The sequence below is a fragment of the Porites lutea genome, chromosome 9 (genome assembly GCF_958299795.1).
Source record: "Porites lutea chromosome 9, jaPorLute2.1, whole genome shotgun sequence".
Lineage (NCBI taxonomy): Eukaryota > Metazoa > Cnidaria > Anthozoa > Scleractinia > Poritidae > Porites > Porites lutea.
The window spans coordinates 6,995,228-7,020,671 of NC_133209.1; the positions used below are offsets into that span (position 1 = coordinate 6,995,228).

General features: G+C 38.7%; 1 protein-coding gene across 3 annotated transcripts in view; it reads right to left on the reverse strand.

The window, feature by feature from the left end:
• Positions 1–25,444, reverse strand: part of LOC140948585 (ubiquitin carboxyl-terminal hydrolase 19-like) — a 29,557-nt gene that overhangs the window by 2,449 nt on the left and 1,664 nt on the right. Inside the window, exons 2-22 of one of the 3 annotated variants that reach the window (XM_073397838.1) lie at positions 23,652–23,713; positions 23,139–23,239; positions 22,582–22,653; positions 22,299–22,417; positions 20,813–21,829; positions 19,665–19,798; positions 19,031–19,123; positions 18,454–18,630; positions 17,036–17,146; positions 16,108–16,191; positions 14,831–14,925; positions 13,108–13,168; positions 12,547–12,662; positions 8,639–8,782; positions 7,209–7,327; positions 4,066–4,182; positions 3,334–3,431; positions 2,901–2,943; positions 2,634–2,709; positions 2,016–2,168; positions 851–1,032 (exon numbers count right to left, since the gene is read on the reverse strand). In XM_073397838.1, the coding sequence (XP_073253939.1) occupies positions 851–1,032; positions 2,016–2,168; positions 2,634–2,709; positions 2,901–2,943; positions 3,334–3,431; positions 4,066–4,182; positions 7,209–7,327; positions 8,639–8,782; positions 12,547–12,662; positions 13,108–13,168; positions 14,831–14,925; positions 16,108–16,191; positions 17,036–17,146; positions 18,454–18,630; positions 19,031–19,123; positions 19,665–19,798; positions 20,813–21,829; positions 22,299–22,417; positions 22,582–22,653; positions 23,139–23,239; positions 23,652–23,713 (3,174 nt within the window). The remainder of the gene's footprint in view (positions 1–850; positions 1,033–2,015; positions 2,169–2,633; positions 2,710–2,900; positions 2,944–3,333; positions 3,432–4,065; positions 4,183–7,208; positions 7,328–8,638; positions 8,783–12,546; positions 12,663–13,107; positions 13,169–14,830; positions 14,926–16,107; positions 16,192–17,035; positions 17,147–18,453; positions 18,631–19,030; positions 19,124–19,664; positions 19,799–20,812; positions 21,830–22,298; positions 22,418–22,581; positions 22,654–23,138; positions 23,240–23,651; positions 23,714–25,444) is intronic. The other 2 variants (XM_073397839.1, XM_073397840.1) reach the window with 2 other exon arrangements.

The following is a 25,444-nucleotide window of genomic DNA, read 5'->3' on the forward strand; positions in this document are numbered from 1 at the left end:
TCCGTTCGATAAACCAATCAAATCGCTCTATTTCCGTTCGTATCTTGTTTCTGTTTTGTTCGCACGTTTTCATTTCAACGCCATACGAAAATCGCATCAAATTTCAAAACTGATTTTCGTATAGGTCAGGGCTCGAAAAAGAAACTTGAATTCTAGCTTGTCCTTTAGGCAACTGAGCAGCTCTCACATTTCGCTTGTCCAGGGCCACTTCTTGCTCTTCTTAGTTAACGATATTGCTAGGGATGACTCGCCTGGGCCTGTGCTCATTGGGGAAGTGAGCTATAAAAGTTACTTGCCCAGAAAGGAAATCTACTTGACCCGGACTACCGGACGGAACATTTTTTCGAGCCATAGAGGTGCAAAAATGTGAAAAATCACTGGCTAACTTTCATATGAAGGCCATAACCTCTTCTAGGTTATTTATTTATTTATTTATTCACTTCTTCCATATATATGGTACGGAACACACAACACAGCGGGGCTCCAATTTAAGTGTTTCCTCACAGATAACCCATCCAGCCCAGCCCACCGGGGTCCACGTCCCCTACTCTGTGGGTTCTTTTACGTCCCACAAGAACCAGATTAGTGAAAGTGCTGTGAGACGGGACCTACGTTTTCTCGTCCTTATCCGAGAAGACTAGAAAGTCTAGCCGTTTGCAAATGTCATTGCACAAGTAGCACTTTCTCCTCAGTTATTTAAAGACCCTGAGTGTTGGTGCACCCGGGGTTTGTACCCGCGACCTTCCGCTCAGCAGACCGGCGCTCTCCCAACTGAGCTAATCCGGCGGCGGGTTACTTTGATTAACAGTTCGACTAGTATATGATACGTTCAAGTTAAATCCGGACATACCTAAGCCCTCAGTCTTCAGTCCATCGATGGGATGATCGGCTTCCGCTAATCTTCCAAATGCAGTGTAATGGCCAAAGTTAACAGTACCGCTGTGGTTGGCCACAGCAAACAAATCATATAGCGATCCTTCTTTATCTTCGTTATCATCTTTACCTAGCGTGAACCGAGACATGTCCAACCCTCTGCAAGAAAAAGAGGCACTTTTAAACTCGACAAGTAATAAAGAACTTTACTTCAATGATCGTAAGAGGAGTAACAAGTGAAAAAGGAAATGATCCTCACAGTTCAATAAAAATCCCAAGCGGTAGAAAAAAAAAACTGAAAAAATTGACCAGGAATCGAGCCCTGATCTTTGCGATGACCGAACGCAACCGCTTTGGTTGTTTATTCAACTGCGAGGATCATTTCCTCTTTCATATCTTTATTTTGTTCACTTCAAAATCAGAGTCATTTCATATATTTCTATTCAAGAGTAACAAGTGTTTACAATTACAACATTTTCTAGTGATGCACGACGGAAGGATGGTAAATCTAACGAAAAAGGGCCGATACATGAAATGTTCACGGTTTTCCGAGTTTGATAGTAACATGTTATTCGGTAACTGAAAACAGTGGGATGATCAACGAGATAAAAGCTACACTACAGTGGTACTTTCTTACTATTAAACTTAACGCATTTCAACATGATGCAGTGATTTTGTAACAAATAGTTATGGTGAGTCCTGAGACTCATCTTGTGAAAAATCATGAGTTCCAGTCCATAACCAATGTGTCCCAGAATAAAAAAACAACAACAAAACGAGTCAGAAATTGCAAATGCTTGGGCCTTTAAGTAACCAGACAGTTAATCTGAAGACAGACACCAAAACTCTGTACTACAGTATACTGAAACTGAAATATAGTCGTTCTATTTAAAAAGCACAATAAAGGCTAGCAGTAATAGGCATCGTTAAACAACAGTCAAAAACACTGCCACAGAAATTACACGAACAGGATATTTCTACAAATACACATGTTGAGATCGATCAATCGATCTTTGCGTCCTACGGGACGCATACCATGAATTCTATGCGACAGGGACGCAGGATGCAGAGGTAACAGTATCACTGAAAAGGTGTCAGGAGAATGGCTATTGATGGTATAAATAAAACGAAACTTTACCCACCTTAAAGGGAACTCAACGAGTTTGGTAATTTTGTCTTTAAAAAGGATGTTCCTAAACGAGAATCTTTTGAGGTGAATGATAAGGATCTCTGGCAGTCTCCATACAGAGAGCTGCTTGGTAGCCTCGCGATGAGCCTTGCATTTAGGGCAGTACCTACAAAGTAAGCCACAGCATGCAAGTCGCAAGTGCAAAAGAATATATAAATAATAAATAAATAAATAAATAAATAAATAACGATTTAGAGGTAGCACATCCACTAGGTGGTTCTTCGTCTACCTGATTCCTGGTCGAATTGGAATTTGGAAATGTTGGTTTCTGAGGAGAGGGGAAAACCGGGGTACCCGGAGAAAAACCTCTCGGAGCAAGGGAGAGAACCAAGAACAGTATTTATTTTACCACTCACCGAGGCTTTTCAAATAGAGCGACATGGAGTGAGAAATTTTAAGCAGGGTGGATAACAAAAAGGAGAGACCAAGTTTTGTATTAAAACGCGCTGGTTTGGAAAGGCAAAAATAAGACCACTAACATCAGTAAAGCAATGCCACAAAATAGATGGCATAATCAAGGATACAAGCTCAATCATGTGCGTTGTATAAGTGGTGGAAATAGTTCGCTTACCAGGCATCGTTTTGACTGAGTGTCTCAGGCTCCGTGAAGAGTTCCAAACACTCCTTCAGCGAACAACTGTACGACTCTGAAAAAAAGCAATTACAGAAGTCAATTTTCGACTTCCCAATTCTAATAGCACTAAGTACCCCTTCCTTCCCCCAACACCCCGCCCAAACCCCGCCCTGGGACAGGGGCTAATCTGATCTATCACACTGTTCGCCTGTTGCTGAAATGTTTCAAGAAAAATAAAGGAAACAAAGGAGGAGTAAAATTCACCTGAAATCTTTTCCGTCTGACAAGAGGAGTGTTCTTCGCATTCCTGAAGCAAACAGAAAACGACAAACATATAATCAATATAGTTTATCCTAAGTGATTGCTTCCTATATTCTTTGACCTTCAGGTTCAATCAAGCCCCTTAAATGCAAAGAGAAATTAGACGCAGGTAAAATAAAAAAAATGGTTTCAACCCGAGAGAAGATGCGAAAAAGGTGCAAGGAGAGAGGAAACGGTTTGCTTCATTCGATTTCCGAACGGGAAGGCTGGAGAGTAGTCTCTCCTCTTTTATAGTCCGTCGAGTGAAGCGCGCGAGACCTTCGCAGCTTAACGCACGCGCGCGCGTGCACTCCCCTCACTTAATATTGCAGTCTGCGTTCAACTCAAAGAGTGTCTTATTCATGGACGCTTCGGATCGCTTAACATGCAAACATACCAAGTCTTTCTCTTCCGCGATGACAAACCCGGATGAGCGAGGATGGTTTCTCCAGTCGATAGAGAGATATTTGCGCCCTAAATCCAGTAATTCTGATCCTGTTTAAGCACATAAAATAGTAAAAAAAGTTACTATACTGAAATAATCTAGAATCCCAAGCATTTCTTCAGTTTCTTCCAACAGAACTGCGTTAACTGCCCTTCCTTAACTATAAACAACAGAGTTCTCGTAACCCGTGAATGGCATGAACTCAGAAAATTGGCCTGCTTCCAATGTATGGGTCTTCATAGCTCAATTGGTAGAGCACTGCAGCGCTAACACAGAGGCCAAGGGGTTCGAATCCCGTTGAAGTCCCGAAATTTATTATGTTACTTTTCGGGTTAATTTGCAATTGGTAAATTGCAAATACCACTGCAACGATCATGTCTTCATTCAAATTTGTATTTTCGCAGTTCCCATCATCTAATAATCATAATCATAATCATAATAACAACAACAATAAATATAATAAGAACATATTAATAGCAACGCCATCACTAGTTTCCCCACGAGATGACGTCTGAGGACCGAGCGCAAAAATTCCACACTGATGAACTCATCTGGGTAGTGAACGTCATCAGAATGGAATTTGTGCGGTGGCGTGACGAATTGTCGGCAGTTTTACTCAGTCCATTCTCACGAGGTTACCTAAACTGGGAGTGGACATCAAGAATTGCTTAACGAAAGATTTACCTTGATCTGAGAGGCGGTTGCCTTCTTGTCCAACGATACCATCGCCGTAAGCTGTGACAGGTTTGACATAAAACCGGGGTGCACTGTCTCTGGGCTGAAGCGGCGAAGAGGCTTCATCTGAAGGAAGAGGAAGAAAGAGCAAACATTACATCGATTTGTTAAAAGAGAATCGAACAATACGATAAGTGTGAATTCTTTTAAGAGTTAAGAAGAATTTTTTTATTGATTAGAACATTCTTTGTTTGTTTTCTGTGCAATGTTAATCTATTCCTACTATTCTTCCATTATTGTTATTTATTAATAATTTACTGATGAATATCTGTAACATTTTTAGAGTCAAATTATAGTTATTTTTAGAGTCATTTTTTTTATTGCTTACTATAAGTAAGTAACAGGACAACTCGGATTAATATTAATCCGTGGATTATAATATGGTTATTATAATCCGGAAATAGATTATTATAATCCAGTTATAGATTAAGGCACGGCAAAAATTGGAAGGATTAGATTATTATTAATAATAATCATCTGGATTAATATTAATCTCTATTATAATCCAGATCAGAGCTATGCCAGACAAACTGCAGACATTACACGCTGAACAAGGGACTGACGGGACATAACACTGATCACATCAGTCACACGATCACTTGCATATGTTAGAGCTTGTAGCTCCCTGGGAAATAACTATCTCTATGGATCAAACTCAGAAAGACTGAGTCTTTTAGAAATAACTGGAAAGGATTCAAGGATTTCCTTTGATGATGTGCGCACTGACATCCCTTTCACTTTGTTATTTTTTTTATTACTTAAGATCTTTATTCTATTCTACGTTAAAAATCTTCATGGCCCTGCAAAAAATTCAGTTGCAACTGTATTACCAGCAGAGCTGAGACAACTGCCGACTTCTGCTACTAAAATATAATAACGTATAATAAGGAGTGCGGTTATTGACTGAATGTAATTAAGAGTTTTGTTCACAAACTACTAGCACAAGTAGCAAATTCGTCGTGGTTAGAATAGAATATTTTCTTTATTGAGAGACTTGTACAAATTTGAGCTATGTGGGATTATATTTATTAGATAAATATTAATCCTAATCGCTTTACGGTACGGCTCAAAGCTCAGTTATGGATTATAATAATCTATTACTGGATCTAATATTAGGATTAATATTAATCTGATTTATATTAATCCTCTATAAGATTAATAGTAATCCTAATTGATCAAGGCACGGCTCAAACCTCAGTAATGGATTATAATAATCTATTACTGGATTATGATAATCTATTACTGAATTATAATAATCTATTACTGGATTATAATAATAATTAGGATTAATATTAATCCGATTAATATTAATCCGAGTTGTCCTGAAGTAATAAGTATGTATTTTAGACTATTATCAATGCTGCGTTCTGATTGGTTGAGCTACTACTAGGCTATACGTTATAGCCCACTAGTAGCGAAAAGCGCCGGCTTCGAAAACCAAAACAATGGCGGCTGAATCGCGTCTTGCCAGCTAAAGTTGTTTTGTCTCGATATCTTTGACCAACTAGTTAGATTTTACTAAAACAATTATTCCTCTGGCCGTTATGGCCTCTTAGTCGATAGCCCATTCATGGCCCATTCGGGCTCGAGGAATAATTGTTAATTATCCCTTGGTGTTTGGATTTCTTCCTTATTATTGTACGCCACAAATTGTGATAAATAAACAAAACTTAAGATGCGAGAACTTTAAGGAATCTTATTCGTCACAAAAGAAACGAGGAGAAAACTGGACCGAGTCAACTTTCACAAAGACTTGTGGGACAGACAAAAAACCGGCTTACCCAGTAACGATCCCAGAAGTCAATGCGAAAGCTAACTCGAACCAGTCTCCTTCTAGTTTCTAAAGTGGCGAATTATTTGGCTGAATCCGAAGGTGGGCAAGATGGGATTTCCCGCGTTGGTCTCGCACGAGAAAGTTCTCTTTTTGGCGAATTCGCTACTTCCCCATTTCCCATAATGCACCTCACTTGCCCCCACAAATTATGCATAACCTTTGTTTTTCAATTCTCCTGGGTATTACAGCCGTCCCAAGAGATATGGAAACGATGCTTATGCAAAATATTGGGGGGCAAATAAAGTGCATTACGGCAAGTGTGGAAGTGGCGTATGGCATGTAATAAATCCTTCATTGACCAAGCGTGTGCGGCCAAGTCGCCTTGATATATTGTTAGCCTCGTTCTCTTTTGCGCTACTTGTATTGACCTCAGCTACACAGCCTGCGTCACAGGCGCTTAAAAGTAATGGCGCAGGAACGAACGGGGTGTGCGAGAGAGACGCGCGAGGGGAGAGAGAGTCCCTCTCCCCTCGCGTGTCTCCCTCGCGCGCCCCGTTCGTTCCTGCGCCATTATTTCCAAGCGCCTGCCAAACAGGATATCGACTTTGTCTCGGTCCATTCTGATTACGCAAAAAAGAACTTGGCCACTACACAGCCATCCTAACTTGACGCTTATATCTTTCAGTTGGCCTGACTCATTCCTTGGGATGGCAAGTATCGAAATCAGCAGCATGAGAAGCAAAATGAAAAAGCGAGTGACATTGATGGAGGAAAGACGAAAATGCAAGAAAAAACGAGAAAATCCTGCACACCGCATTCCTTGCAGATCAGAAAGTTTACCTTTAAGTCGCTTTCCATTCATTACCTAAACAAGTTAGCACACGAACTCCGTTGGCTACAATTTAAAAGCCAAACGTTCGTAGAGGACTTTCCGTAAACGAATGCGCTATGCAAACATACTTGTGAGTGTGCAACTATTCAGGGTTGTCACAGAGAACAATAAAATCTCTTGGCCCTGGCTTTCCGTGACTAGGCAGTTTTGGAAAGGAGGACAATAAAATTCCCGGTTTTTCTCAGACTTAATTACAGTCAAACACAGCTTTACGGACACCTCATTTATATTACGGTGAGTTTGCTTTGTCTTTGGGGGAAGAAATCCCCTAAATTTTCTACATTCAACCCGGTAATGCGGACACTTTCTATGGCGCCCTCAGTGTCCGTATTAACGGAGTTTGACTGTAATCCATAACAACTACGATTTTCCCTGACTTTCTTACTCTTCCCTGAATGTGGTAAACCTTAACAAATAACAAGATACCTGTGCCTTTTTCTTCTGATGTATCAATAGCAGGGCTTGTTTCACCTGAGGACGTTTCTCCCTCTCTCACCAACGAATTTTGACGACTAATTTCACCAGGACGTACGTCTACAGAATACCTGAAGAAAAACCAACATCACCTTTAAATCTCCAAAGAAAAAACCCTTCTGCATAATTCTCACATATTTCATATCCACTCCATAATTTTATGACCGTGACACAACTAGTTTCCAGTTGATGTACTAGAATTTACAGTACAATTACCATTACTATTTTCTCGTCTATCATCCTGCCCCACACAAACTGCGCCATATTCTCTTACAGCTGTCTCGGATAAAACACGACCTGCGATGTCAAAAACGTCTTTGGATTTTCGGTTTTTCTGCGACGTCAATCTTCCAAGTTGAGATTGTTCCAGTAGAGCTTCCATATCCAGAAGAAACACACATACGGGAGGGGGAAAACGAATCGGTTAATTTTGCAGGTTCTGCTCGCTGTTGTCGCCTTTATTTGACAAGCAAGGATTGGACGCTATGGTAACGGTTGTTTGACGTTGAAGAAAAACACAAAATCCTGAATCGTTTTTGACAACGCAGGTCGCATGTTACCCGAAACAGCTATAAAAACCATAAACAACGTGGGACAAACACACCCTTTTCTGCTTGCAAGATGGGCACAAAGCAAAGTATAAACAACACAAACTTTGTGTTACTCTGTAATCGACCATCTCTTCATCCTTTTTTGCGGCAGAGGGGCGGATGGGGGCAGGGGGCAAGGGTGTATTTTAGACTTCCGTTTCGTCCTTTTAATGGAACGAATAAAGAATCTGAGTTTTCAGGTCAGCAGATTATATTTTCTTTGGAATTTGCTGGTAATTTACTTATTTACTGTTTGGGTTTCTAGCATGGCCGTATCAGACTGGCTTATTGAAGGTCACCTTTTATTTTATATAGCTGGTTTGCACGTGAAGTCACGGCGGCCATGCTGGTGGTCAAGAACAAAAGCATTTCGCTCCTTTCGGAACTAAACTCTATTTTCATATAAATTATTCGAGCAAAAATTCTATTGTTTTGACCCCCAACATGGCCGCCTTGTCAAGTAGTTGCAAACCAAGAATAACACGAGTATGAATTGTCACTTATGCCTCAATCATTACAGTGGTTAAGAGTGGTTAAGGGAAGGAGAGAAATAGGTGGATGCTTGCTACGTGAACTTGGGCCCCCTGTTGTCATAGCCACAACTCAATTCGCCACTTCAGAAACCAGTAGGGAAACTGGGCCTAGTTAAACTTTGCAAAGACTTCTGGGACGGTTACCAGGGACAGGGACAATGATTAGCCAATAGCTGACCGGAGCGTCCTCAGTAAAACTCCTAGAAACACTTGCGGGACACATTTCAGTCCCTGGTCCCTTCTCGTTTGCGAATCTTACTTGGCATACTCCTCTGCGATGGACTGTAGCCGTTGGAAAGTCGCCTCAGATGCGGGAATACTAGCAATAAAAGGAATTCCTATATGTTGAGGTATTCTTTTGCAGCCCTTTTTATGGGTCGTCCAATGTACCTTCTGACATTCCCTGGGAAAAAAAAAGAATGGAACATAGAGTAAGAGCACTTGTGGAGCTGTTACAGAAAACTGTCCCTTTGAAAACAGGGATAATTTTTAAAATTTATACGGATGATCGCATTCACTATCTGAACTCCTGCAAAAGGCTAGATGATGACGACTATGATATTCACAGGAAGCTTTAGCAACGAAAACGGCGACGGCAGCGAAAACGCCACCATTTAAAATACTTCGCTTTTTTCCAAACGTGGTCGCGATTATTTCGACCGGAGTAAAGTCTCACATGTTGGTGAATTTCCCTGGAATTGAATTTTTGCGGACAGCCACCAAGTTTAGAGGGAGAAAGAGAAGTTTATAGTCTTGTGTTTACGTCCTCCATAAAAAGTCGCTTGAGGGAATTTCACGTCGCAGTCATGTAGTGACGACAAAGAAATGTACAAAAAGTGTGCTGCACGTGTAAAGTTGTTTCTGCCAAGTCTCGTTGACGTCGCCGTTGTCGTGCTAAAGCTCCCTAATAAAAGACCTTGAGATTCGACAACGAGGACTACTACGAGGAAGGGATTAACTTAAAGTTATTTTCTTTCACGTATTCTCAAAAAATATACACCCCGGGACACTTCGATGTGCGTATTTTTTTTTCCACCAAAAAAGTTAGCAAGTTTAATTTTATTGAAGGATCGCAAAATGATAAATTATCTTACCGTTGATGGCAGCTTGTTTCCGCCACTAAGACATTCTCGCTAAAACCCGTAGTAGAATAACAACGGATGCCGCGTTTTCCCGCCAGAATTACGCTGGCTCAAGCGGGCAAACAACTTGGTATTGAGAATCTCGACTTCGTAGTTGTCCAGGTCTTAGAATCTTAAGATTTTTTCAATAGAGACCTTTAGATTCGAGGACGCGGACGCATACGAGTACGCGATTTGAATTAAAGTTTTTTGGCGTATTGTCAAAATATAGACTCCCCGGAAAGCTTCATTTTACCATTTTTCACTAGAAAGTTGGCACTGTTATCTTTAGTGAATCGCTAAGATTCGTAGTAGAGTGCAACGGCTACCACGTTTTCCCGCCAAATTGCCGCTGGTTCACGCGGGAGCACTACTTGGTACTGAGAAAATCTCGTCCTCATTGTCGTACTCGTCTTAGAATCTAAAGGGGTCTAATGATGACAAGAACGACGACGACAACGACAACAACGGTGGTTGAAGGTATAATAATGATGATGATGGTGATGATGATGATGATGATGATGATGATGATGGTAAAGGACTTGACAGTGATAGTGGGTGGTTCGCCCCATGTCAGGTAATCCAAGACAGTTATGGCTTCTGGACTACACGCTGAGGATTCCGGATTTCAATCGGTAGCGGGATCCCAAATTCCTTGAGCTGAATTTCGGATTCCAAAGTCCAGCCAAAAAGTTCCCGGATTCCGGACTCTTCAGGTAAAATTTCTCGGATTCCGATTACCTTTGATGAGGCGAGATGGTGTAATAGGAGGAAGCTGCTGTTGGTGATAGTGACGATGATAATGAAGACGATGACTCTACTTCAATATTAAGGAGCTTAAGGTGACTCGACCCAGTTTTTTTGGGGGGGTACCATCCTTCTTTGAAGCTCTCTGGTATCCCCACCTTTACTTTTATCGTAAGTCTAACACATCGAATGGATAACATATAGATCAATCTACAATATAACATAAAATTTTTGGCGATCGGAGTAAATGTCACGTGGTTATAATGCCACGCCCCTTTGAGGTCTGAGTCGAAAATCTGCTGTCGCCGGCATTTTTTTGTGAAAATCTCTCGGCTACACATAGTGCGCATTAGTGCCTTGCGCTGGACAGAGTTTCACCAAAATCGCAAAGACCCAATTCGAGAAATTCAGCGGTTTCCAAATTTAGGTCATAATTTATGCGAAAATGATAAGCAAACTTTACGCGGATTATATCTAATAAACTATGAGATTCATCTCTTTATTTTGGTCATCGTTATAACAGATGGGTCCTTGCAAGTCAGCAAAACGCTTTAGGGCCTTGTAAATGCGCGCGATTTCGAGCAAAGCAAACATATAGAAATTATAGTTTTCGCTATTTGTTGACGTTTGTCAGCGTTTAAGAGTCCTTCTCACGAAAAAAGCATTTTCTTAAAAATTCGTAGTTTTTTTTCCTTCAAATTTTTTCAGGGCCACAATTGATTAACTAACTACCCGGACTCTGAATTTCATGGTCATTGAAAAACTGTGACATTATCTTCTATGAGCCCAAACTTGAGTAAACATTGAAGATTTTTAGCGTTTTGGCTGAGTTTGTGCTTTGGGAGTTGTCTATTGTTTCTAGTCTGTCATTATACAGCATTCTTGTTCAGCACGCGTGCAATGACCGCGCTTGGCTGACTTCCGAATGCTCACCGGGATATAATAATTTTGGTACAGTGAGACAGGCCATCGCGTGATATATAGAGGTTTAACTCACAATTTTTAATCAATTCTCATGCTTCTTGTGCCTTTGCAAAAATATCAAGAAGTGCTACACACTAAATCTACTTACTATTTAAAAAATATCATTTTTTTCATAGGTTTAATGCAAGCCAATAATTAAACCAACTCGTGACGGGAATATCTCGGTGAGCATTCGGAAGTCAGCCAAGCGTGGTCATTGCACGCGTGCTGAACAAGAATGCTGTATAATGACAGACTAGAAACAATAGACAACTCCCAAAGCACAAACTCAGCCAAAACGCTAAAAATCTTCAATGTTTACTCAAGTTTGGGCTTAAAGAAGATAATGTCACAGTTTTTCAATGACCATGAAATTCAGAGTCCGGGTAGTTAGTTAATCAATTGTGGCCCTGAAAAAATTTGAAGGAAAAAAAACTACGAATTTTTAAGAAAATGCTTTTTTCGTGAGAAGGACTCTCAAACGCTGACAAACGTCAACAAATAGCGAAAACTATAATTTCTATATGTTTGCTTTGCTCGAAATCGCGCGCATTTACAAGGCCCTAAAGCGTTTTGCTGACTTGCAAGGACCCATCTGTTATAACGATGACCAAAATAAAGAGATGAATCTCATAGTTTATTAGATATAATCCGTGTTAAGTTTGCTTATCATTTTCGCATAAATTATGACCTAAATTTGGAAACCGCTGAATTTCTCGAATTGGGTCTTTGCGATTTTGGTGAAACTCTGTTCAGCGTAAGGCACTAATGCGCACTATGTGTAGCCGAGAGATTTTCACAAAAAAATGCCGGCAACAGCAGATTTTCGACTCAGACCTCAAAGGGGCGTGGCATTATAACCACGTGACATTTACTCCGATCGCCAAAAATTTTATGTTATATTGTAGATTGATCTATATGTTATCCATTCTATGTGTTAGACTTACGATAAAAGTAAAGGTGGGAATACCAGAGAGCTTCAAAGTAGGATGGTACCCCCCCCAAAAAAACTGGGTCGAGTCACCTTAAGCAAAGACGTTTTTGGGCGACGCACGTCAAGCGGAAGTGAGGTGTTTTCCCTTTCAATATCACTTCACGCTACCAAATTTGTATCGTTAAATTTCTTTGCTTTGATAGGGACGATCGATTTGCACGAAACTCGGGGGAAAACTTCAGCCCAAGAATGCCAAAAATTTCACTTCCGGTTAACGTGCGTTGCTCAAAACATTTTTGCTAAAGCTCCTTAATATTAAAATAGAGTCATCGTCTTTATTATCATCTACAGGCGTATGTAAATTGCCCTCAAAATAAGGAGCTTTAGAAACTAATCACTCACTGGTTGCAGTATCCTATTCCCCAGCACTGCGTACATCTTCGCAGGGTTACTCCTGGCCCTGGTCGACTGTAACAACTGGCACAATGGGAGGGTGCTACACGAGCACACACTGTTCTCTGTAGAGATAAAGCAGCCATTCATTAATAAGCGACAGTTAAAATGGCGACCTAAGAGAAATAATGGATTAGCGTACGTTCACCCTAGAGGAGATTTTTGGTGATTCACATTCGTTTCCGGATTCATCACATTAATTTTAAGGTACTCGGAGGCGTAGGTGTTTAAACATTGTTGGATGCTACGATTAATGAAAAGTAGTGATGATCGAAACTGTTAAAAAATATATACATATTTTCTTGAATGGAAAACATTTGTAGTTTCTTTTTGGGTTGATAGTAGCAATTATTTATCAAAATAAAAAGATGGCTAGACTTATTTCGGATTTTAACGTTCACTATACTACATGCTAATCTTATGCAGCAAAGATCTTCGTGTGGTGGTTAGCAAAAAACAAAACAAAACAAAACAAAACAAAAAATAGAAAAATTGAGAAAGTCAACTCACCTGTATGATTGGTACTTCATAGACTTCTTCGCCTGCTTCTTCTTCACTGAGTACTTCATACCTATGTTTAAACAGTACAACAATTAATAAAACTGCAAAGCGCAGCCACACATGATCCAGAAACACCGAATAAACCGCTTTAATAAAAAATATGTTCACAAAATTGCGGTCACCTTTCAAATTCGTAGCTACAATGGTAGACTTGCTACAAGTCGACCTCTCGACTTGTTCGCCTAAATAGATTTGAATCATATTATAAATTCACGCAGGAAAAAATTAATGATTGACATAATGCTGTGTCGGGAGCGGCGTGAAATATCACTCACTGTCCTATTGGTCAATTGTCATGACATAACTAGGAGAATTTTCGACCGGTAAATTAAGCGCCAAACAGATATGAAAAGTCCTTTAAAATGGCATAACCAACCAGGGGAAAAAATAAGGACTTTTAGAAAGTCTACTACAATGAAGGTCGAAAGAACTGGGGAGAGCGGGAAAAACCTCTTCCTTACTTTAAGTTACACAGGACTCTGCTCCTAGTAACAATCTTTTGATCAGTTTGGGCTCATGCCATCATCTCCCACTTTCCCCACAACGTTTGCGCCCCATAGGACTCATTCGAGTTTATTTGAAGTTTATTGATATTCATAAAAGTTGCAAATTAAATTAAATTAAAACATACACGTACACACAAACATCCTCTACCCGCAAATAGCTTGGCTAATCGAGGCGGGCAGAGGAAAGGATAAAGTACTAGGAAAAGGAAGATAGATCTATATAAATGACACAAGAAGGACTGTAGTTACTACAATACAACGTTACAAAGTGTACCAACTTCTTTTACATTTCTCGTCATCTTGCTCATTCCCAACCATTTTGCTCAAAATTAAACACTGTTTTTATTGTTTAGGGTGGGAGGCCGGGGGGAAGTCGTCAGTTTAACAAACATCACTGGAAAGGTCCTGACACTTTTGACCTTCATTGTAGATTGAATAAACTCTGGCAAGTTCCCAAATTTATTCATGGACAACCACGGTTAGAGTTTAATAGTATTTTTTAAAAATGTCAGGCAAGAGTACATTATAACAGAACTCAGAACAGGACTTCAACTGGATTTGTATAGGTAATAGCATGATTTGTAGTGATATTTGGTATAAATACCACGAGTGATATTTCTAAATTGTTATTCATAATTTCACTGGCCATTAGGTGAGTGAAATTTGAAACAATTTTGAAATATTAGTATAGGTAATAGCATGATTAGTAGTGGTATTTGGCATAAATACCACAAGTGATATTTCAAAATTGTTATACGTAATTTCACGAGCCAGTAGGCGAGTGAAATTTGAGAAAATTCTGAAATATCACGAGTGGTATTTATGCCAAATATCACGTACAAATTATGCTATTATTTGTTTATACTACTACCCGCAAAAGGCTTGTAATTTTCACATGTAGGTATTTCAAATTAAGCTGAAATACCACTGCTCTAAGCCAATCAAATTGCCGAAATTTCTCATGTAGTAGTATAACGAGTGGTAATTATGCCAAATATCACATACAAATCATGCTATTATTGGTTTATGCTACTACCTGCAAAAGGTTTGTAATTTTCACATGAAGGTATTTCAAATTTAGCTGAAATACCACTGCTCTAAGCCAATCAAATTGCAGAAATTTCTCATGCAGAAGTATAAAACATGTAATCCCACAACATACTTACACAACAATAATATCTGATGATATCACTGAAGAAAGACTGTAGCCACGATCAAATGTACGATGGAATTTGCCGCCGAACACTTCACACACCCTCATCTGCATACAAACAATACAGAAAGAGAAATATTGTAGTTTTCAATATAATGATAATAATGGCTTATTCACAGATCCACTGTAAAAATTATTTGTGGTTCTTCATAATTATGTGCAACGAAAAAGATCACTGAACAACAAAAACAGCTATTCATATTAAAGCTTAATAATAATAATAATAATAATAATAATAATACTCGTCTCTTGAATTACTCCAGCCTTAGTAATATCCTCTGCACTGGAGGAACAAAATTAATAGACTACTTATGTGCTTTAATAGACCTTTTTACCGATATGGCAGCCATATTGAATTTATTAGATTTAAGGAGTATTATGGGATGCCCAGGGGGCACTCACTCGGTATTTACGCGCACTTTTCAGGCAAAAAGAGAGCTTCAATTTATATTTCTTGGGAAAAAGGCGATCATTATTATATCCAAACATGGCACGACAATCTTTTTCTAGGAAAACTTAAAAAAAATTGGCCCGAAAAGCACGCGTAAATACTGATGCAAGTATACTGGATCATCCTCATGTCCCCATGGGCATCCCATAATACTCCTTAAATCCAGTTAATTCAATACGGCTGCCATATTGGTGAAAAGGTCTATTGCCCCATATATGGGAATCTGGATTCGAGAATCTGGTAACCTGGGCTTTGGAATCTGAAAAACAGCTCAAAGAATCCTGAATCCCACTAATGATTGGAAGCCAGAATCCCAATTCCACTGACAGAAAAAGTGGAATCCAGTAGCTGGAATCCAGAATCCATGGCGTGGAATCTAGAATACAGGACTATCTTGGATTCCTTTACATGGGGCAAAAAAGATTTGCATACATTTACAAATTAGTAATTAAGTTGAAGGGAAAAAACTGATCATTAGTCATATGGTGATTGCTTGCAGTGGGAATGATTTGTTGCAAGTACAAGCGATATCACTTCCATTTAAAATTTGGCTCCAGTTGAAAGTTCATACATTCATTATAATCTTGCTCTTCTGCAGTATTCACTTCTTTTCCAGTTTATGTGTGAGCTTTCAATCATTTTCAATTTCATTAGTAGCTACTAAGTTTGAAACAAACATAACCCGGAGTTGAAAGGCAGCTCAAAAGTAACCAAAATAATTGAGCTCACATCAGAAAAACAGGGTCATTAGAAGTGAATAATAAGCTACACCAACATACATTTCTTGGCTCAATTGCAGTGATTCTTTGCACAGCAGCTGTGAGTTGTTCAACACAAGCATCCTGAGTTAGCTTCAAGACAACCTACACCGCAGTTGGGTAAAATGAGAATATGATCAAAATACTTAGTACAATTTCAACTATATTTATAACAGAAGATTCACCTTGTTTATGCTTGTACATTCAATATAGGTACTCAAGAACGAGAAACAAAAAAGTAAAACCTGTTTCGCAACATTGCTGCCAAACAAGTTTGAACATAAAAATCTTAATTGTGGTTTCTATACCCATGAATCAAACCTGGTTTGTTGCAGGATGCAAAAATTTGTTCCCGAAAGGAGGGATACTCTTTACTTTCTGCAACAAAATCTGTACACGTTGTGCGTTTTAATGGCACAAGACTAACTTGCTTTGCAGCAACATGACGTAACTCCCATGTATGGCGGGACTTCTGCGCAATTTTATACAATCAAACTTCAGTATTCAAGCAACTTGCAATGACCTAATTTATTGCAAAACAGGTTTGAACGTGGGTGGTAATACACGCGACACCACTTTCCAGCTCATTTAGCAACCATGTTTCAAAATAAGTTTGCACATTTTTTCCCGGGTTTACAGTAGCTCAAATCACTTGTTTTACACCTTCTTTTACAGTACTACTATTGTCCCAGGAATGGTACACTGTAGCAGTGTATGTCACAACCAGAATAAACTATGCTGACAGTATACCACCAAGAATGCTTACTTCCATGTTTGCTGCAAGAATAACGGAAAGGGAATACAATCTATACTTGTGTTTGATTTTTCCTTATAAAATTTTCTTGCAGTGGTTTCTACAAAAATTACCTGAGATTTGAAGTCACTGGAGACCTGTATGGTGCACATGCAGGTTTCTATGTAACTTAAGTCAAATGTTACTTTTTAATACCTTAAGGGGAACTCTCTTGTGATCCTTAAAGAATATAATCACAGGAAGAATCTTCTGGTCTTTTGGCAGTGGCACAGATAAATTCATGAAAGGGTCATATTTAATAGAGATCTGAAAAATCAAATTTAGGGCAAAACTAAAATCAGTGCGTAAAATGACAGCAACACAGAATGCACAAAACTCTTCAAGAAACACTTAGCACAAACCAACACTCTTTTAAAGCATACTATAGGCTGGCTATTCCCCAAGGTCAACCACGTACAGCAATGATTTACACATACTGTTACAAACGATCTAATAGACCGATGCCCTCTCTCAAATAAACACCTTGTCTAATAAACATACCCCCACCCCCTCCACTATAAAGTTTATATTAGATGCCCCTTGCTAGTAAACACCCCCTGTCTAATAGGCACCCCACGTGACAGTTACTCCAAACTACTTCTATATTCACCATTTTCACATAGACCATAATATGCACCTCGTTTACCCCCAAATATTTTGCATAACCATTGTCTTTGATTCCTCGTGGAATGACTGTAAAATCCAGGAGAAATTGGAAACAATGGCTATACAAAATTGTGGGGGGTAAACAGGGTACATTATGGTCTATGTGTAAATGGTGAACAAGGAAATACAGTAGAACTTTGATTTCAAGAACCTCTATACAACAAAATCCTCAGTATAACAAACGGTATTCCTTGCCCCAGAAATAGTACAATTATGTGAAAAACAACCTTGATGAAAAGAAACCTCCTTATATTGGATACAATTTGCTAGTCCCTTGGGCCTTCACTATAACGAGGTTCCACAGTAGACCAATTCAATCAGTTTCTTGCTTGATTAGCAAGAGTTTGCACATTGCATCTTGTTCATTGTCGAGTACAAAGTAAGGATTCTTTGATCGAAGCTGAGCTTTCAAAAACAATAGGGATATCTAAACAGGCTAGACATATCAATGGATGGACTGTATAGTCTGCCATTTATAAATGTAGTTATTGGCTAAAAAAAATGTTTTGTTGAGTGTTCTTACAGTTATGAGAATAAACGCTTTCTTTTAAACACATCCAGTCTATTAAATGCACCCCCTCTTGGGTTATTACAGTGTAAAACTAAAAAAGTTGCCCCAAGTGTCTACTACACTTTAGATCATTTATGGTATAGACAACTCACACCTTGTGGACACCCTGCTATAACAGAGACCCCTATAATACGAACAGCAACTAAATTCCAGGCAAAAATGAACTACAGACGATTGTTTGACTGAAATACATGTAAACTCCTGATATTACGGACTCTCACTAATCAGGACAATTCTTTAAGGTCCCTACAGTGTCCGCTATAAAAGGAGTTGATTGTAATGACTGGTACATTACATAAAACAAGTGTGACTGTGCACTGCTGTGGACTGTACAAACCTTGTTGCAAACAGGACAAGTGAGTTTGGACTTCAACTGCCCTTGAAACAAGTCCACTATCACTGAATCATTCCTGCTTTTATATCGTCTCCATGCCTCATTAGCTACTTCAGCATCAGGCTTGCCTGCTCCTTCCACCTCTTCAACATATGGCTTTTTCTTGATTCTGTTCAGATCCTAAATAAAAATCATTTTATTGAAAATAATACCATAAGATGATGAGAAACTCAAAAGTATTTTCGTTTATAACAGAAAATCTCACTATCCTCAGGCAACTAAGAAACTTGTTTAGGCAGGTTGCTAAAACTATCATTCAAAGGTCAAATGAGCCAAGATTTTGACCTTTTTTATTTCAGTGCAATTTCAGTGTAATACGTTCAAGATGTACCAAATAAACATAATTAATGTTCATGTCACAAGTGGAGGTTGGGTGCCCATGGGCTAGGGGGCTGCAATTACATCCCAAGGCGGAAGAACACCCACAGGCCTACCAACCCACAACCCAGCCATGAGCTCCCCCCTACCCATTTCAAAGATTAAAGAGAGTGAAATGTATAATTATTAAAAGGATTCATACCTCATGCAGTCCATCCAGCAAGAATGCCATGAACTCTTGTGCATCCTGCTGCATAAAACCTTTAAACTGACAAACCTTTTCACCCACAATACCCTAAAATAATGCAATGCTTTCATTAGCTCACAGACTAACTGTAGATCCAAATGAAACAGCCAGACAAATGGCTAAAGATCTGTTGAGGTACATTTGTAGACTTCAGAGCAAGCAAAAGTGCAACTAGGCAGATAGCAGTTTGAGGCAACTCAAGAAATAATCATTACATTATTAAAAACAAGTGTACATTGTATGTCACTACAATAATTTTGCATTTGGAAGGAAGGTGACAAAATTCATAAACCACAAAAGCTAGTATGGCCTCTGTGACAACACACAAGTACATGATTGCACACTTAATGACACTAAATAATATGCCTGTTGAGATTCTGGATATGATGAAGGCTCTCAAAATCAAAGAATCCAGCAAAATACAGACTGCACTTGACAATAACTGTTGGGCTCACTACCAACCAGTACAGAACCATAAAACAAAAACTGGCATTTGGGAAGCTTATAAAAAACTCTTATCATGGACAGAATTCTTCAAACAAACAAGCAAGGCAAATTTTTAAGAAGAGGAAAACAAAACACACTTTACCTTTAGTTTATAAGGCGATAAGGATCTCTCCTTTCCAGACCAAAGGTTTCCCATTACATGGGCAAAACTGACAGCAAGTTTCCCTCCAGTACCCAGTGGGTTTTCCGTGTTTATGTCATCTTCGTACTTGTTAACTGCAAGTTACAAGTAAACAGTAAGTTAATACTTGTATTCTGGGTATGGAATGTATTTTGTAGAGCGCTCAATTCATCTGATTAAAGAGCAAAACTTGACTATAAATTCACAGGAGTTCAGGCTTCAGGAGAAATCATCGTTTAATTATAGTGACAATGTTGTCCAAAATCATAGGACCACACTCATCAAGTTTGGACACAGGGAGCAGATGAGTTCAGTTTGAATTAGATAATAAAGAATCTCTTACCTCTTTGATTGCTGTAATCTGTTAATTCTCTGTGCGTTAATTAGCCGTTTGTGATCATTCTGGGTCGTTTAACCGTTAAACAATTCCCTTCGATCTTCCCTTTTGCTCAACGTTTCTTTCAGACCGCCATTATTTTGAAACATAACAACTGCTGAATGAAGCGCTCATGGGCTTTTTCATTGGCCTTTGGCAGAGCGTCACACATGGCTAACTAACACACGGAGAATTAACAGAATACAGCAATCAAAGAGGTAAGAGATTCTTTATTATCTAATTCAAACTGAACTCCTCTGCTCCCTGTGGTTTGGATGGTTGTTATGGGGATGCATTACATTCAAGAGATTGTATCTAGGTAACAGATGCATTCTGTCCCAGTTGCGTTACTTTAAAGTTCAGTTATATATGGTCACACATGCAGCCAGTTGGAGCTTAGACCTGAGGGGTTAAAAAAGTTACTTCTTCTTTCCTAAAAGTGGCCAAAGGAAAAGTTAACAAAAAAAATCACATTATAATTTTATTATGTATAATAATATTATTTTCTCACAACCAAATAGAAGGTAATGTAAAATGCGAATCAAGCACTTTATCAAGTCATCGAGGACATTTTCCATGCAACCCTTCAAACAAATTCAGAATTAACTTTAATAATGTTATAGCTGAAAATGTAAACAGTTCTGCTGAAATGTGAACTAAGGTAAACTGCATTTAACAGTGCAAATTAATATGTACATGTACAGTGTAGACGTAGTTATTGATAATGGCTCACCTAGAAAATAATCCCTCAGTGGCCTTGTGTTTGCAAGGCACTGAACAATAGAGTTCAAATAGCAAGTGTTTCCGAGATTATCCAGACCGGTCAGACCAGTATGGGCACCATCACCAGAGTCATCCAACCCATCATAATCATCTCTGGTATTGCCAACATTCTTAGAAGCGGCAGCTCTGATTGCCTCACTAAAAGGCAAGTGAGTCGCCTCATTTTGATTTCCACCCATCACACCTCCTGTCTTGACTTGGCCATCACCACACCCCCTGACAGAAGACAAGTGTGGGAGAGAGGGTGGAGCCGGTGGTGGTAAAGGAATTGCTGTTTCACTAGAGGATGTGGAAGGCAAGTCAATGGATGATACCGATGATACAGTTGACATTGACGTGCTGGGTTGCACAGAGGTTGAAAGAGAGCTGAACGTTGTGACTAGACTCTCCGCTGTAGAAGTGGCGTCCTTGCAAACTGGAACACTGTTTTCATTTTTATTTTCATTTTCCATCGACGAAGAATCTGATGATGTTTGCTGTACATTTGTTGATTCATGCATACTTTTAGTTCTCAATTCTCCACTGTTGGGTGTTGATTCAGACTGTACATAAGCATTGAAATCACAAAATTCTGATGAATTGTCACCATCCATGTCACTTGGAATACATTCTTCAGTAAATTGACCATTTTCAGTGTCAACAGTGGAAGAGCCACAAGCATTGCATGAATCTGCCCCACTAGGATTAAGTGATGGAGAAGGATCCTTGTCGCCATCAGAGAGAAGTTTTTCTTCACACACAGTGTTAGCCACCTCTTCTTTTGTATTTGTACCGGATCCATTCCCCAGGGAACCATTATTAGTTGATTCCTTGCTGTTACTGGCCTTTGCACATTCCACATTAGCAAGTTTATTGTGTATTCCATTAGTGAGTGTTTCTTGTGAATGCGATATTTTGTCTTTATTCGTAGCACTGTAAAGTTGTTTGAAAGTTCTGTCACTGGCCACAGTGGCTGGCTTTTTGATATCTGGAAACACATAATAATTATTATTATATTAATGTCTATCAAAGGAGTGGAATTTGGAAGGCAAAAATGCTGAATTCAAGATTTTGGAAATGCATTCTCCATGACTGCAAGATGGAAGTAATGTGAAAAGGGGGTCAGTAGGCAGCACATGACTTTTACCTCATGCCAAAATGCTGCTTGTTCCAAAGAATTTTTTCTCTGGCGGGTAGATTATGCTCTGAAGGAAAAAGTTTTGACTTAAGGAATGTGATTTTTGCCCCTTATTTCATACTGAGAGGTCATTACACACACATTGATTTTCTGCGGTTATTGTTTCTGGTCAGCATGATTTGTTCTGTTCTGTTCTGTTCCCTAAGACGTCTGCTATGATGATCGATGGCAGTGAAAACACAAATGTCAGTTGGCTTTTGAACTTCAGAATTTGCATGTTCTTGAAAAGCACAGTAAATGTACTGTACAAATTTGTTACCTGAAAGATTTGGTCTTTCTAAGCCACTCCACCTAGTAGCTGGGATTTTCTTTTTTAACGATAGTTCAATAAAAGCTTTGGATAGTCTGCTCCTTGAAGACACTATGTCCACATTTCCCCTATTAAAGAGTCAACAAAACAACACAGAAAACAGCTTGTAAAATTAATTACAAATACATGTACCACTGTGCAAAAATGAAGTTGAAAGAACAAATTATTACAAAAGGAAAAACATTATTTTTTGTAAAACAAGATAACTTTTACAATAACTTCTTGAACAAACCTGAGTTTAAGGTTCCATGAAAACAAAGTGTTTTCAGATGTGCCAGAATACATCTTGAGAAATTCCCTGTGACTGAAAAAAGTGAGACAGGACACAAATCTTGGATCATCTATTTGTTACCCTTACTCTGCATGACTTTTACCATGACCTGGAAATTCTCTAACGCAAGTTTTTAACGAGGATTTAAACATGCGACAATGATTTTTTTCTTTCTCTATCTTGTAGAGTTTTCATTAAGAATTCTAGTAGCATGAGAACTAGAAAGGTGTAACGTTACAGGAGAATATTTTGAAAGAGGCTCCACATCTAAATAAAAAAATAGTCATAGCCTACAAAACATTTGCCGGAGAATTCTACGTAGTAGAGGGAGAATTCTCCAATCTCCAATGCCTAATGAACAACCTCATCTTAACTTGGGTTTGTTAAGGTAGGAAAAAAGTTGGGATAACTACAACAAAGGTTGAAAGATCATGTTGTTTTTATTAGTACTTGTAACACTTCTGCTTTTGTCAATTCTGTTGAAGCTAAAGCCCTCTAAAAAGACAACATAATCTCACCTTGTTGCAAATTTGACCTGCAGCTCATCTTCATAGAGGATAACATCCAGAAGATTTTTATTGACTTCCTTCACATACAAATGTATCACAATAATATCTCCCTACAACAAGTGCAAAACCCTTAAGTTAGTACTCACTCTGTTAATTTAACTGTTGGTTAGCATAATGATTGCTAAATGGCTACAAGTACACTATAATAGGATTGCAGTAAAAAATAAATAAATAAAAATAAAATCACAGTATTACATAATATATTTGTACAAGAATAATTAATGTCATTTTTAGGGACTTTTCAAGGACCAATTTTATTTTTCAAGGACCTTTTCTTGGACAAAAATAATTATGTAAAAGCACACATCCCATGTAATATTTATACCAAAAGAGCTACCAACAACACCAAAATGGCACAAAATGTCACAGGTCTATGACATGTGTAAGACGTGTCACTGTCCTCAGATCATAAGGTCCCTAATGCCTTACGAAAAAGCCATGTTAACAAAGCAATTCACCCACCTTGTCATACCAGTCATGTTTGAGATGGACAAGGTTACAAGTCTCATTAGGACTGGCTTGCACTGCAAGAAAATGACAGTTTGTTAACTACCGCAAAATTCCGAAAATAAGCCCCGGGGCTTATATTTTTCAAAGGCCCTTTTTGAGGGGCTTATTTGTGGAGGGGCTTAACTACAGAGGGAAATTTGCATTTCAAACTCATAGGGTTAACCTTACAGTTGGAAGTAAATTTACCATTTTTTCTTTGTTTTACGTTTTTTTTAGGGCAATTTTCCAAGTAGAAGCCCCTGGGGAGCTTATATTTGGAGGGGCGATTTAACGGATGTTTTTTTTGCATTACCGGTTTGGGGGGCTTATATTTGGAGAGGCTTATACATGGAGGGGCTTATTTTCGGAATTTTACGCTATGTCATGTTATTTGCTATCATAAGGAGCATGCTGTCTGTTGGGCTAAAAATTCGTTACACAAAGTAACTTGCATCATCATTAACGCTAATCTATGGAAATAATAATAGTTGTTGTAAGAATATCACCTTGCAGCCTTCTTTGACACACTAAATGAAATAGCCCTAATAGCCCTAGAAATTTGCATCTCACATCCTATTTTGGTCCTTAGGTAAGTACAATTAACATGATTGTCTCTCTCGGAAAAGTTCTTGAATTTTGGCCGTCCAAAAACTCTTTTCCAAAATGTCCCAGAACTGGGAATGAAAAAGGATCAAAGAAAGACTGATGACGTCTTTTGGCATCAGTTGATTTGCTCAGCCTTTGCTTTAGATTCTGCTCATTGCTTTGTGCTTTGTGGAATTAAGCAATTTCTCTGACATTAGCTGAAGATGATTTGGGAGTTGTCCACAACAGCACTCCTTCGTAATTGCTAACACAAATAATTCTACACTCTTGACATTCTTGCAGTTCATTAAGGTGGACATATTTAAAGACAAATTTGCGTGTCTTGAAGACGAAAAAATAGTTTTTGTACGATTTTTGAAAAGATCAAATATGGATCCACAATTATTTTACACACATTCAAGAATTAAAAATGGCAAAAAAGTTGTGTCATGTACACTTTAAACAACAACGACGATCAGTAGTCTTAGCATGAGAACAAATAAACTGTGAAGAAAGGAGACGGAGATGGGAAAATGTCTATGCAGAGATACAAGCCAGCTGAAAGTGAAATTGGAGAGCTGACAATGGTTGAAGAAACTCAGATGTTTAAGGACTACTGTCTGTTTAACACTAATGAAACGACAGTGGAACTAACATATCGCCTTTTAAACCTTTATCAGCCCTCCAAGACGGTTTCACCTTCTTTTACAGTGAAACTCAGATGCAGTATATGCGCCTATTCTTGGACACTTTTGGCATTTATCACAATAACTTACCTTAGAAAGGTGAGAGCAAGCTGATACTTTCCTAGTATATAGTTCTTTCTTACATTAATACATCCTAAAGACTAGCTGGTAAAATGCCAAAGGTTTCTCCGTAATTTTGAAAAATATCGTTGAAGTTGAGCGGCCTATTCTCAGACAGGTAGTCCCTATTCTTGGACAAATTGTTCGTAGATGATTAATCCTATTTTTCATATTATTATACATCTCGTTTAAGAAAAACAAAGTGCTATTAAAAGTAAACAATCCCTTTTCCTGCCTTAAAAAGCATTCTAAGGTTAGTTTTAGTGAGTCCATCCTAGAGCATTTGTCACAGATTAAGTTCACTATTCTAAAAACAAACTAAAATATTTTGCCCACAGGAAATTGCATTTGTAAGTTGATCCCGAGGGTTCACTG